The 15,854-nt window shown below is 34.9% G+C and overlaps 1 protein-coding gene across 1 annotated transcript in view; it reads left to right on the top strand.

Moving 5' to 3' along the window:
* Positions 1–15,854, top strand: part of LOC118699004 (guanine nucleotide-binding protein G(q) subunit alpha-like) — a 117,078-nt gene that overhangs the window by 89,381 nt on the left and 11,843 nt on the right. Inside the window, exons 4-6 of the mRNA XM_036402576.2 lie at positions 1,058–1,186; positions 2,123–2,252; positions 13,248–13,401. Coding sequence (XP_036258469.1) covers positions 1,058–1,186; positions 2,123–2,252; positions 13,248–13,401 — 413 coding nt within the window. The remainder of the gene's footprint in view (positions 1–1,057; positions 1,187–2,122; positions 2,253–13,247; positions 13,402–15,854) is intronic.

The following is a 15,854-nucleotide window of genomic DNA, read 5'->3' as shown; positions in this document are numbered from 1 at the left end:
ATTAGTTTATCTTCTTAGTGACTAACTGTAGGGTTACTGTTCTGCTGTGAACTAGCCAAATGTCAAAGAACTTGGTTTCCTGCAGCAGTCCTTCTGCCACATGTCCACCATGGGGAGGGCATAAGCTTCATGGTGCACTGACTTCATTAGATGTCTAGTTCCTGGACACACACATGGGTACCTTCCTTTTTTGGAGGATGTTTTTCATGACAGCTAATTAAAACATTCAGTACATTAGTGCTTTATGGTTGAAACTCATCTTTAACCAATAAGTGGAATAGGTCTGTGTTATAGTTACTGAACATTTACAAGCAATTTTGTACAATTTTGGGTTATTTGTTAGCCAGCTGGAGTGTGTTTCAAGTACTGCAGACTTACCAACCTAATCAGAAGTTTCAGTGTGAATGCAGGAGTTCAGGTGCCAGAGATCCCACTAATTAGTTTGTGCTGCCTTCTGGTAACAAGATCTGGGGAGTGTTTTAATTGTCAGTGGTTGGTCTTTTCAATTTTTAATTTAGTCTCGAAACAGTGCTCTTTATCTTCCTGTCATTTTATAACTGGTAATGATCTATTACCAGTCAGTTACACCAGACTCCTATAGACCACTATCTATTCTATAGCAGTCCATTGTTTTTTGGAAGGTTCATTCAATCTTATGGAGTTGATATTCATACAGATCGAATATCAAGAAATATGTTACAGATTCAAAGCAATTTTATGTTTTTCACACTTTGTACAATACTATGCCTCTGAATTTCCTAGAATGATGTAATTGACAACTTTGGTGAATTTACATGTGAAAGCCAAGCAAAGTTATATGAGATTAACAAAAAAACATAATAATTTTGCTAACTTTCTTGTAGAATTAGCTTGTAAGTGGTGATGGAGTACCTTTTAATATTTTATCCCCTCTTTTCTGCCAATAATGCTTTTTTTTCCCTTGTTGCACTTCTCCTTACCCCACACCCCACTTCCTTCCCAAGTTTTCCTTTCTCTTTTCCTCAGTGGGATGATCGTGTCACTGTCTAGCATTCCTGTTGTTTCTCCCTGTTTATAGCTATCTTAATGACTTGGACCGCATAGCAGATTCCACCTATCTGCCAACCCAGCAGGATGTGCTCAGAGTTCGAGTCCCAACAACAGGGATCATTGAATATCCATTCGACTTACAAAGTGTCATTTTCAGGTAGGAAAAAAGTTTTAGCACCCACTTGCTTTGCTTCTTTTGTTTCCTTTTACATTAGCAATGTCAAGTAAGGATATTCATTTAAACTACATAGAAAGCAATTATTCTGGTTTTAAAATTGGAGCTTGGTGAGTTTATTTTCATGTAATTGTCCACGTGTATTCAGGAGCTCATGTTAAAGATGTCAAAGGGATCAAAGCCAATTAGGTTTGTTATTTTTGGGAGTAGTTTTTTCTGATAAAAAATCTGCAATTAATCTTTTCAGTAATATATATCAAAGTTTCACTATGCGTAATAATCTGAAAATCCAACCGTGTGTCTTGTCATTCATGTAAATCATGGAATAAAAGGTTACCATTTGTTAGTTGATTTTTAGAGAGATACCACCCTACTTTAGTGCAAGTACAGTTGTTTAAAATTAACTAAGGAATTATAATTACAAGTTAGACACCTGTGTTTACACTGAGACGTGGGATGAAATGGGATCACACTGCAAGCAAACATGAGTTTTGATTTTGGCTGTCAAAGGCTTTAGTAGATAAGTATTGTTTTCTATTTGTCTGCTTAAAATGGGGCAGTTGTGGATTTTGATTCTGTTATGGGGGGGAGAAAAAGGTGGTCCACCATCTCTTTTGTGTTTGGTGCTGAATACATGGGGCATACATTGCCAAATCTTTGCTCATGAGACCTTTATACCTCTTAATTCTGAGGGGTTTGAGGGTCACAATAGTTCAAATACAGAACACCCATCAGACTTAAAGCAAACATGATTAACATGCTTGTAACAGATTCCATTAAATATCACTGGAAAAAAAGCCACTAAGAAGACCAAACCAAACTGTGTTTTAAACTAAATTCTTGTATTTTGCTGTGTTTATGGTTGGGTGTTTATCTGTTAAGGTGTTCATGGAGTTGATGTGGTTGTTAATTTTGCAGAATGGTGGATGTAGGAGGCCAACGATCAGAAAGAAGAAAATGGATACATTGCTTTGAAAATGTCACATCTATCATGTTCCTAGTAGCTCTTAGTGAATATGATCAAGTGCTTGTGGAGTCAGATAATGAGGTAAGCAACTGTCAGCAAAACCCATGAGTTCAAAAAAAAAATAGTTTTACTAGTCCAGTCCGAGGTGTTTTCTAAATGCATCTAGAAGCAATCATGCACAAATGGCACCCAAAGGAGAAGCACTTCAGGTATCAAAGGGGAGGAAGGGTTCAATCTTCAAGTAGGGCTAAGTGGATCTGCTCCATGAAGGATTCAAAGAAGTCCCTATTTTGTGTTGAAGAGGAATACAGTTGAACACAGAGAAATGTTTGTTCAGTTACTATTATGAGCAGAGGCACAATAATAGGTGGTGTAAATGAAGACAAAATTTATCAATTCCTAAGGAACAGCCCCAGGGTAGCAAACTCCGTTCCTTTGACTTAAAGCCTAAGGTGTATATTGTGTTTTTGTTTCAAAAAACCAAGAGAAGTAAGCAAATGGGTGTGCTGATGGTTCAAAGCATGCTATCCGTTATTTTGAATGCAGTTTTGAATGAAGACTAAGGATGATTTTTTATGTTGAAGGTATTTTTTCTATCCTGAGGGCTTTTGAAAGTTACTCATTGAACTTTTATGAATTTTAGTAATTAGCACTGTTCTGTGAAAATCTTTCAGCACATATTTTAAAAAGTTAGATGAAAAAAGGAGACAATATCTTCTTCATGGCTGGATACAAGTTGCAATGTTTAAAACAGTGGTTGACATAAAATAAAACAGGTGTCCCTGGACAATCGCATTTTGTATATTGAGCTTTCTTTAGGATTATTTGTTTTAAATGCCTTGGAGCTCTGGAAATTTTTACATTGGTAGTGTTTTCATAAAACAAAACTGTTTTTACATTAAGTGTATAATTATCTGTGTCATTCAAAGCTGAATTTCCAGAAATTATGATGTAGTCTGCACCAGCTTCATCTCCTATAATTTGGAAGCTAGACACATGTAGTTAAAAAAGAGAAATCTGTCAGACTTGGTTTGTTTCAAGTCAAACTGGAAGTGTCTGGTTATATCTTCTTCTGTTTGCATTATTCTTTTTGTAGCCACAAAGTCAACACACAAATACCAAGCATTTTAATTATACAAAGCAAAGCAGAATTCATTGGAAATTGCATAAAGTAAAATTAGTTATGATACTTTTCAAACACTATTCTAACTATCCAAAATAAGCTTCATGGAAGTCAAAACTTTCTTGCAGACGAGGGTTTTACACCTCACTACTGAACTATTTATGTTTTTAACAACAGAGGAAAACTTCTGAACCTTTTTGACTTGTAGTTTAAAATATATTCATGTCTTTAATTCAAACCAGTTTTTGTTTTCAAATTACACATATATAGCCTAGAAGGCTTTCCAGCACACTTGGGCCTGTGTTACTTTAACTCTGGAAAGGATATAGACAGTCTTAGAGCTGAGCACCAATCTGGGCAGCTCAAGTTTTGGCTTTCAGCAAACTTATCACCTGTCTGTCTAGATTTTCGTGGTATGCCAGGACACTGCCTTCTTCCCTTCTTTTTCTCTCCTCTGCATCTCTAAACATTGCAGTCCCAGAATTAATGGAAGAATGAGTTTATTTATTCCACACAAAGCAAAGCATAGTTTATCTGAATGTGTGTGTGGCAGAAATATGGCTTTAAATGTTTGTTGACACCTTGAATTAGGAAATTCAACCCACAAAGCTATTTTTGTTCTTCACTGAGGTGTGATAAGCTCAGTAGGGAAGACAGTGGTTTAACTTGAAGACTTTGGTAACCAGCCAAGAGATACTTTTTACGCTTAGCTTTAAATTGTGGAGCAGTATTGAAATTTTAGCACCAAAGTGGAGGGAGTGTGTGTGAATGTTCTACTTTCTTAATATGTATGCCATCAGTGCAATACTAGAATGGAATCTAATCATTCTTTGGTCTATATGGCTCATACTGAAATTAAAATATCTGACTTGACAATTTACAGTGTTCTGCTATTTCCTTTTCATTGCTTTCATGGCCTGATTAAACTATGATTTTTGTAAGGTGGCCTACTTTCTTTTTCTAATTAGTCCATTGCATATTGCCTGAAGTCTCATTTCCTGTAGTACATTTTTACAGAGAAAAGTGTAGTGTTTAATCATTTATGTCATCCTTTTTAGTTAATACAGCTTTTCATTAATATAATTTTAATGAGTAAATAGAAATCTTTAAAAAGTACTATTTTCTATTTGGGGTGGGGGGTGAAGGAGGTGTTGGTGGTTATATGACCTTCCTCATTAGGAAATAAAGACTTGATTTTTATTTGAAAATGTAATGCCTGATGGATGGTCAGTTGTAAATCTGTTTGTTTCCTTGTTTACCTTATTCAAGAGAAATACATTTGGATTATAAATCAGATGAGGTTACACTTAGTTGAGAGTCTTTGTTATTGTCTCTTACTGGATATATATGAGGTAGTGCTGGAAACTGTTTCTATTTTCATGCTCTTGAACGAGTTTAGATTTAAAAGTTCTGAGGAATGTAACTCTTGTATAAGTGGACATACATAGAAAATAAGACAAGAGTTCAGACTCCCTGTTATCCAGAGAGGTGCAGGATGACTTCTAAATGACACACCCATGACATTGCACTCCCATGACAAATACCTGAGGAGTTGTGAGCTTCAGTCCTGAAGATAAGCACACCTGGCTGTCCACCTGTATTTTAGCTATGATTTCTCTAACAGGTGATACTCAGACCCAATGACATCTCTTTTAAGTGTGTTTCTAGATTGTAGATAACTTGATTTTGGTATGTAAATACAAAACAGGAAGAGTCAGTAAGGATGGTATATTTTAACACATCCTGCAAAAATTTCAGTTGATGTACAGTCATGGAATATTTCTAACAAACACAAAGGAGAGATAGCTAACTGTTCCGAATTCTGCCCTTAATAAAATAGAGAGTCTGTCTAGATTCATAGCTGAAAATTAAGACAAAATTTGAACCAGAGGACATAATGTACTAATTACATTAATAGTACTGTAAATTAAGTAAATATTTTGTCAGTCTGATGTGATGTGACAAAGGACAGCATGTTATAAATTAAATTATTAGATGTTAGACCTTTTCAGTTTTTCAGAAAACTCCAAGAGGATTTATGGTGAGATAAAAAATTAAGGAATCATCTCTCTGTTAAATGGATTTATGATCTTTTATGTCTTGTGGGTCACATTGTAGCTCTGAATTATGCCAGCAAATTTGGAGAAATTGGCCGTTTTATCAAATGGCACAGTTTAGAACTTTTTCTTAAGTTTAAAGTCAACTTATTTGTTTAAATAAAGTGGGATTTTTTTTAGATTTCCAGGATATGCTGCATTTGAATATTTGTTAGAGATAGCTTCTTTCAACATATCAAATCTCAGTGTCTCAGTGCAATAATCAGAAAAATGAATTCCAGCTTCATAAAACAACGGTAACCACTTGCAGTTATGGAAGAACTAGAGACATAACAGTATATCTGTAAAATGAAATTCTATAAAAAAGTGAGTTCGTTATCTTTGCACATCTAATTAAGTACTTAGAAACAGCAAAATAGAGAACAATGTTTATTGAAGGCTTGTAGATATTTATTAGCGCACTAAAAGTCTCAAGGTATATAAGATTTCATATAGTTTGTATAGCTCTGTGGTGGTTATGTGTACATTTTTATAGGGTTCTCAGATCAAAACCAGAAAAGACAGAATATAATTTCCTCAGTTCAGATAAATTAATTAATTAATTAATAGGCTAAGTGAAAATTGGAAATTTTGTAATTTGAGGTGTGAACAGAACCAGTAGGTCTGGAGGTGGCTTGAGCAACATTTCCAATAGCCATTGCAATTATCTTTCAGGAGTTCAGGGGGTCTCAGACAGTCTCAGACAAATTAGAACATCTATATCTCTGGAATATGAAGGGACCATCTGATTGAGTCTTTCATGGAGCTAAATACTCCAGGAAGAAGGTTTCTCTTAAAAATGTTTTGTCCAAAACATTACCAACAGGGGATTATTAAAGTGACTATTATTAATAGTCTGTAAATACAGTGGCCATCAGTAAAACTGTTTCTGATTTGTTGTTCCTGTATCATGAAGTCTGAAAGCAGAATTGTTTGTTTAGAGAAGTAGGATCTCCATCCTGAAGAGAGATGTTAAAAGCTTGTCTGAACACAGCCATGAGTAAAATTATATGATGACAAATTTTTTCCTGCTGGGAGCAAGGAGTTGTACCTGATGACTTCCATGTACAGATCCACTCCAATGTAATTTCTTCTTCGATTTTATAAAAAAATTTATATGACACGTGAAAGGAGCAGTTTTTTCTTTGTTTCCTTGGTGAGCATCTTTGTAGTCATGTCATAAGTTTTTCTTTAATACCCCTGAAGAACCCTACTTTATTTGACAGTGGATATCTGCATTAATGTAGTTACCTTCACAGTACTTAATTTACACTGAAGAACTGTCTTGCATTTTTATCAGATGAAGGCAGAACAGGATATTACAAAAATTAGGGCTTCAGTATCAGCCACAACTACAAATTGAAATGGAACGAACTTTGTAGAGTGGTTTTCTGCAATGTTTTTATGCTCCAGGTAACTGAATAAAGGCTCTGTTCTTTTGATGGAAAAATTTGTTGTTTGTAAATTGCCCCACAGAGAAAGGATCAATATTGCTTGGTTTGTTAAAAAATATTGCAGTTAAAATCTAATTTATTAAAATTTATTAAATTTTTATTAAAATATTGACATGAAACATAGGGCTTACAGCTTAAATTTTAAATCTGAACAAAAGTACATCTGCAAAACAGCTGAGCCTAGAGGGAACTTGTGTAGCGTTAATTTGTATAGTACATTAACAGGTGGCAAATTGCTACCATGTTCCAGTCACACTTTGTTCTGTGGTGTGCAAAAATAAGAAATAGCATGAGGCTGCACAGTTCAGAGTATGTTTACTCTTCAAAGAAGCAATTATCTGAACAACATATTTCATTTTTTCATCAGAACTCTCATGCTGTTCAAATCTGAGCATGCTTCCACTTCTCTTCCAGCATTGTGTTACTTATTCTCAGGTCAGTCATACATGGCTTAGCGTGACGGCTGAAAGAAAACAATTCTGAGATCAGACGACTTCAGTCTTTCTACATCATAAATAAATGTAATGCTTCATTTGGCTGGTTTTTTCATCAACAGCCAACAATCCAGAACAATTGAACGTGTGGCAGAGGGATAATACAAACTCCCAGTTAGAACTAAAATCCTCATACTTACTTATTTAATTATTTTTTTCCCATGGGAAATCAAATCTCCAGAATTGATTGTTTATTTGGAAACTGGAGAAAATAGCACATTAACTACCTCATTGCTGGATGTATTGTATCTCTTCATACCTGTCCACACAAACTCATATTTATTTTTGGCTTGTGGATAAAGAACCTTTTGAATGTAAACTATCAGTACTGGGAAAGATTTTCATTAGGAAAAGTCAGAGCCTCTCTCTCTTTTGTTGAAGTGGGTGGTTCATAATGGAAGTTGGGAGGTTGGATGATCATGAACCGGCATACAGAGGCTGCCAGAAATGTTGCTTGTAAATGGTGCTACTGGCAAAGATATGACTGCTTTTTTTTTTTTTTCTTTCTTTTTTTCAGGGACAATTTGATTTTAAAATGTTTTTACTCATTTTTCTCAAATATATGTAGGTATTATAAAAATAGCCAATTTTGGCATTAATGTTTTATCATGAAAAATAATTTAAGAGCCATTTTTGCTTTTAAAAAATACTTGACAGCAATACTTGAAGTATGTTTTATGAGTACTTTATAGACCATTTTTGCTTTGGACAGTATGTTTGGTTTTTGATGGTTGTTGAACATGTTGATTTAATGGATTTCAACTGTCACTTGCTTCATCTGTGTCTCTGCTGGGTACATAAAATTGCCATGTACTTTCAAGTGCAGTGTTGCAAATTCAGTTTGCAACAATTGGAGAATTGAGAGTTCTTCTTCCAGGTGTTTTAAAAATACAATTTTTATCTACAGAGACTTCTTCCCAGTCCTCTACCAGAAGCTGTTTTTTTCAGTCTAGTTTACAGAAACATTGAAGACAGTGAACAAAATAAAGGAATTATTCCTGAGCTCTATTTGAAATGGCCTCTGACTGCATTTGTGTTACTCATCAAAACATTTATACAACCATTGCAGTTTTTACTAAGATGACTAGTTACACAGTAGAGTTACAAGATTATACTTCATACTGATGGCAAAAATGCAAAGCACTTCCAATTTTGATACTGTATTTACTTTTTTACATAGTGAAGGACTCTGCACTTACCTCCCACTTCCTCATTTCCTCTACTGTTTCCCAGGTTTTTGCAAAGCAGCTTCCTTAAATATTTAGCCAAGAAATAGGCTGTAGGTCTTTCTATACAGCTTCTACTACTTCTATACAGAAAATAATTGCTGGGGGTCTTAGTTGGGTAATAGAGACATTCCGAGTTAATACAGAGTTGTACATAAAAACCATCCAGAATGAAAGTTTTTGTCAACCAAAATAATAGAGTCCATGACAGTGACAGTAACCTTCAGAAATACTAACCTCTGCTTTTTCTGAAGCTTTCGTGCGTCAGTATCTCATTTTCTACCATTATCATCTCTGAATGCCCTCTGATTCATATAAGCATTTTTGCCAGCATACAGAAGTTGCACACACAGAACAAGTAGTTTACTGAAAAATGCGTGTTTGTTTACCTCCTTGCCACCTTGTCTCTCACTGCATTCCAAGAAAATGTAGTTCCTCAGAATATGTGAAATCCTAATTTTTCTAATAGACACTGCTTGAATTGCTAACATTTTTTAAAGAGAAAAGTAATTACTATGTTTTTTGTTCAGTGTGTGAGTTACAGTACACCCACTAGATGCCACTCTAGATAGTCATAAAGACAGTAATGGGTGAAACTCCACTAGTGCTTCTCTGTTGTTTCAGATTAATATTTTACTAAGTATTTTCTGTCAAAGCACTGCTTGTTAGCTGGAAAATGCTGCTTTCCCTTCACTGGGTACTAGCTGATACAGCTTTTAGATGCTGTTTTAGCACTCTTGCAGGTATTCTTCAGGATCTCACAGTTGAGTGCTTATAAATTACTTCAATTTTGTTATTTCTCTAATTGTAGGAGTAATTGCATTTTTCCAGAGCAACAGATAAAAAAGAGACATCCAAATGAGAAATCCATCATTTTAATAGGAAAATTGAAAGTGTACCTATAAAAATAAAATTGGAATGAAGTATACTCCTTTTTAATCCATTAAAATTTAAGGAAGAGTAGGTTTGCATTTGGATAAAAATGTGGGGAAACATGGTTTATACTTCTGCTTGTATTTTTATTAATGTTTAATGGTTGTACAAAAACTTTCCAGTATAAAATCTTTTATGTAAGAAATACATGACAGAAAGACATTCCATTTTATTTTTCTTTCATAGAAACATATTTCTAGTCATAAAATTGGACAGTCATGTAGTTTATTAGTAAGTACAGTGTTTTTTCTTGATATTTATTTAAATATTAGAATAACTTTGTCCAAGATTATGTAACTTGTTTATAGTTAACAAATTCACTATTGGAGTGTGTCTGCTGTATTTCTTACTCAGTTTCATAGTGATATTTTTACCTTGGACTGACAACTTCGTCAGGTTGTATGGAAGATGGAGAATTTTACACTGGCATCTGTATATCCTTACAACAAAAATAGAGGAACAGCTGGTGATATCAATATGTTTTTATGTAATTTGGGATTGACAGCAGACAAAAGCTGATCAGGGAAGTTACCCAGGCCAGCAGATCTTTGAGGATGGTGAAAACAGTAATCCTGCTGCTAATTTTCCATGTGCCAAGCCAGAGAGGTCATGATGAGCTGTTGCTGCTGTTGAACAGAGATTGCTGTTGAAGGTTGGCTTCACTGCTGACGATGGCTGTCAGCTACTGAGAAAGCCTTGAGCCACATCCAGCTGCATGTTTCTGTACATAACTTATTCAAGTTTCTATCTGCAGCATTTTTTGTTGGAGCTGAAATAAGATTTTTCTGGAAACAATTTGGTGAGATAGAGCTGCTCATAAAAGGGGATTAAGTACTTGGACAAACTAGTAAATATTGCCTGCTCCCCATTGTTGCTGGTTTTTGGGTTTTTGTTTGTTGTGGTTTTGGTTTTTTTAGGGGTTTTGTTTGTTTGTTTGTTTGGTTTGGTTTTGAAGAGCCATACTGTAATGCTTGGTTTGGCAAAGCTTTCTTCATGTTGCATCTGACAGAAGGTCAGATCTCCAGTGCTAGTCACTTTCCATACACCTTGTAATCATATCCCTACTATCAGGGAAAATACTGTAACATGAAACTATCTTTTACACAAGAAATAGTGCATCCTGTTAAAGAAAGGTTTTTTTCAGAATCCCATTCAACCATATGATCTTGTGATTAATTAAACTGATAAAAAATATTATGGCACATATAATCAATAAAGGAAAAGAGTAAGCATTGAAAGGAGTGAGCTATCATTAGAAACAGAAAACCAGTTTAAGACAAATTTTAGAGGATAATAAATTCTTCCAGTATTGGAGGAATTTATTCTGGCATAAAAATTGTTTTTATCTGCTGTGACAACCATAAAAGTTGAATTGCCCTTAGTAATTGGATAAACAGAGAGACAAAAGGCAGCAGAATGCTAAGCAGAGATTGAGAAGTCAAAAATCAATCACTTCAAATTTTTTCTTAATCAGTCAATAATAGTAAATTAATGAAACCATTATTGCATTTTAATCTCTAGTGGCAAATTGCATTTCTTTTTACAGGCAGATAAAATTTACTTGAAAATCTCTAGGCCATTTTTCAATTCCTACAAAACATCTGCAGACAACAGATATAAATGACAACATATCAAAATGTCAGTTTACTGTCCTTAACACAGTTTGCTTCGATTTCCCTTTGAAATAATTTGCAAAGGGAAATTATAAATATAATTTCATGGTCACCTAATCTGCTGGGAAAAGCATGAAGGGCCCGGAGCCAATGTCCTGTGAAGACCTGAGCTTGTTTAGTCTAGTGAAGAAGACACAAGTACTTGCCAACAAGTAGTTCTGGAGTTACATGAAGCTAAACTTTTTGAGGTGGACCATATACCAGATATAACTATACTAGGTAGTTCCCATTGCCTTTTCTTAAGGTCTTGTTAAGAGAAGTCTGTATAGAATGTTGAGAAGAAAATAGCATCTTATTAACAGTTTGTCTAAGGAGTTATGTTTTATGCTCAGCTGTGTTTACATTAGAGGTTCTTTCCTTTCAGAGTGAAATCCTGGCAGTGTTGAAATCAATATGAGAGTCATGAGATCTGACTGCATGAAAGCAAATGTTTTATTAGTCTGCATTAGTTTCTCAATATATAAATTCAACTATTTATTTTCATGCACTACAGCAACATGCAATAAAGTTCAACAGACCTAATTATCAGCTTTTACTAAAAAGTTGAATTAGTGTACTATTTGTTTTTTTGTTTTCATTTTTTGTTTTATGTTTAGTTTGGGTTTTTCAAGTTCCCATTCATGTTTATGTTGGCCTCTCTAAAATGCAAATTGATGGAAGTAAATACACAGTTACGGCAAAACTTTCTGAGTTATCTGACGGATTGTTGTATGGCTCAGCAACAGCAGAATCTGCAGGATTCATGTTTTTGTCATCCTCTGGAGGCCCATTTGGTGGTGAAACAACTTTTTCAGGGGTTGCAGCTTTAAATTTTAATAATACTAAAAGGAGTAAGTTAGTTCCTGTCTTACAAACCTTATTTTCTCTGGCTCTGTATTAACCACATCAAGTCAGCCTAACAGTTAGGAACTAATCTAATTGTAACATTATTTTACAATGACAAAAGTTTTACAAATAGAAATAACTATAGGCTTTTCTGGTATTTCAGCTATAATGCAAAGTGGTTTCAGGAGCATCTAAAGAGTTAAAGGCTAATCCAATGGCATTGTTACCAAAAATCAGTAAAAATTAATGTAGCCCCAATGCAGCATTAAGAAGCAGGCATTCTTTATTTGGCCAGATGCACAAGGGGATGGCTCTTCCAAATACTGTATGTGCTGAGTACAGGACATTTTCTCTTTATATACTGTATTTTACATACATACATTAATTTTCCCAGAATAAACATACATATGATCATAATTTCCCCAAAATCCTTGACATGTGGTCCCTTCCCTCTGTACTTGCATTCTTTTGTCCTGTGATTCTCTTTGGTGGTACCTGCTGGTCAGCAACCCCAAAGTCATACCTGACTGCCTGGTGAACTGGTAAAAGTCAACATAACTGGGCTGGCTGGTTGCTTTCTAGTTTTTCTTCCTACAGAATAAGCATTGTGTTCTTCCACAGGCTAGTGGGTTCTGAACAATAAGCATTGTATTAAGTCCAGGTGCAAATAATTCTTCATCTGGCAACAATGCTAGAAACAAAGGTAATAATTTACGACTTTTTAAAATTCAATGTCATAAACCTTTGATGTTGACAAAATATATTCTCAGGTTTTAAATTTACTTGCAATTATTTTAAGCTGATCTCTAAGGATTGCTGAACTCTGTATTCAAAATTTGGGAAAGGCAAGTAAAATAAATAATGTTCTTAAACCTTGAATTGGTTGTCTTGTGTTGTTATATATGTCTCTACCATGAATGACCTGTATTTCAATAACCACCAGTGTGTTGGCTGATTGTAACTGTGCATATTCAGGTTTAGCAAATGTTCCTGTTACTACTTTCAAGTTTGTGAATAGTGTTTTAAAGAATACTTATGGCCTAACTAGCTGAATTTGCAAAGGAAGATGCCTGAAGGTTTAATTTACTGTTTGCTCATTACTTTTAATTTAATTAATTGGATCTTATATATTGTAGGAAAGTGCAAAACAAGAAATGGATTCTTTTGCCAAATGGAGTGAAAATGCATGAATTTATTTTGAAAAAAAAATAATCTCATGACCACCAAAATTCTGCTCTCTTTTTTATTCCAGAATCGAATGGAAGAAAGCAAAGCACTCTTTAGGACAATTATCACATATCCATGGTTCCAGAACTCTTCAGTTATTCTGTTCTTAAATAAAAAAGATCTACTAGAGGAGAAAATTATGTACTCCCATCTAGTTGATTATTTTCCAGAGTATGACGGTAAGTATAATGACATGCTGTGTTTACACTGTAGTACTGGCAAATTGTGCTAGCTTGACCAAATACTAGACAGAGAGATACTTTGGTATATTCCTTTAAAAAATACTAAAAAATTGTAAAAAGTGATTGAAATTTTGTGGAATTTTTAGGCTGCTAAGATTTTGATTTGTACTGTAATGACTTGTGGGTAGGATGGCAGAACCTCTATTGGGAAATTGTTGACTTTTAGATGATATTGTCATATTAGTAGTGAACCACTTTTTGTCATTTTTCCAAAGTTAGGGTGAGAGTTTAAATTGAAATACAAGAGTTAAAATAAATAGAAACATATTCCTTAATTGTACATATAGTTTTTTATAGTTTTGAGGTTTGCTTTTATATAAGATTGAATACTGAAGGGGAAGTGTTATAAGCTCTCTGTAACATTCAGAGAAACAAGCAACCACCCCTTCCATCCTTTTATTGTACCTTTTAAAACTGTGCTTTAATTTTACATTGATTATATGGAGTTAATGTGTTTGTCCATAAAAAAAATTGTGGGCTGTATAAGTGTTTCTATTAAAGCTGTACTTTCAGGAAGTTCTTATGAGGGGAAAAGCTATGTATTTTGAGGTAACTGAGTGGAGGAGGCCTTGGTAACAGAGAAAAATCAAACTCATATAATAAGAGGTCTAAAGAACTAAATGTTCCTTTTTTTTTAAAGAGAGAATTGATTTTGTCCCACCAGGAAGGAATAGCTGATTGGGAAGCTGAGAAGAAGATTAAAACTCTCTTGTTCAAATATGGAAAGTAATAATGGGGAAAATGTACTTCTTGTTTTCTGTTAAAGAGGAAGAGAACAGAAAAAGCCTGCAGGATCAGATAATATTATTTATGAGTCAGTGTAAATTTAGTTTCATAGTAATATACAGAAGAGACTTGGCAGTTGAATAGAAATATCCTTGTTCTTTTGAATTTACTTTGTGTAACAGGTTCCCTAGACAACATCCCAAAGGTGAGTAGACCCTACAGTCTGCTCTGTTACCTCCTCTCAAATGTTGACAAAGCCCGTGTAAAATGCTTTTCCAGGGGAAAAAAAAAAAAAAAAGAATTCAAACAGTTTGTAGAAACTTTGTTTCTCTTCTCCTTTGTCATTGATGAGGGGAAAAAAAACCTTTATGGACTATCAAGGATGTGGGAGTGAAGACCTGCAAGTCTTTGAGTATGTTTTGTTTCCTAATTCTGTAGATCTTGCAGGACCTAACTCCAGAGACAAAGTTACAATTTGATGTGATTACTGCTTATGGCAGGATGGAGTCTGTGGCTTGCAGAGGTGGTCCCCTCTTCTATCCCAGTGTATTTGGGATGTGGAAAGTGGGAGATCTGAGGAAGGTTTCAGAAATAGGTATTTTTAGCTGGACTGCTTCTCTCATCTTCAGAAGGGAAAAAGTAGCCTAGAGATGAGAACTGCTGGCCAGGGTGGCAAATTGGACAGATTAAATTAAGGAGTTCTGCTGCACAGTGCATTAGTAAGAGCTTTGAAAGGGAGGCCAAGCCATGCTCCTAGGTCAGTGTGTCATATGAAGACACACTTTGTATGCTAGTACTTGACAACTGACTCACAGGCTGGGAGAGGGAGAGAGGGCAAACACAAAAAGAGGATGTAGTTGGTAGGAAAATAAGAGAAAAATACTGATGTAGCACTTGTTACATAGATCTTCATGGTATCATATAGAGCCAGTCATTGAAAACTGCTGATTAGGGAGAGCAGTGGGCAAGAAAGCTGCTAACTCATATGATAGTTCTTTTCTAGGTTTCTTAGACCAGAACCACTTTGCCATCTAAATTTGACATTAACTCACTCAATTTTTTTAAGTTCCTGAGGTCATACACATACCTCTCTGTGCTTGAAATCAGCTTAAAGTTTAAATAACGTAAGAGTAGAGGTGCGCAAATTTGGGTATATCTCTGAATAGGCCAATAGATCTTGAGAAAACAGTGTGTGTAGCTACTGTGAAACTGTTTTAACAAAATTCTGTTAGAAACTGTCTAGAAAACTACATGATTTATTTTGATGAAATCATTGTCTTTGGAAGCCCAAGAATTTTCTTCATAAATACTCACATATATATGTGCTATTGTGAGACTTAATATTGCTGTTCTTTGTCTGTAATAGAGTCTGGTGTCCAAGCTAAAGGCTAGAGCCAGTTGTGTTTAAGAAGCTGTAGAAGTGTTGGACATGGCCCAACTGTCCAGTGTCCTCTGTCCTGCCTCAGAAAACTTATCTGTTTATATTCCTAAATCTCAGAAAATGTGTCATCTATGTATGTATGTGCATATTTGTACACCTGTTCACATGCATACAACCGTTTACTGCCAAAGCTTACTCTTCCTCCACATAGATTTGCAGCACACCAGAAAGTATGTGCTTTCTCTTTCATACATTCCCTTCCTAAATTTTAGTTGCACAAATT

Source organism: Molothrus ater, chromosome Z (genome assembly GCF_012460135.2).
Source record: "Molothrus ater isolate BHLD 08-10-18 breed brown headed cowbird chromosome Z, BPBGC_Mater_1.1, whole genome shotgun sequence".
Taxonomy (NCBI): Eukaryota; Metazoa; Chordata; class Aves; order Passeriformes; family Icteridae; genus Molothrus; species Molothrus ater.
This window is presented reverse-complemented; position numbering and strand designations above follow the sequence as displayed.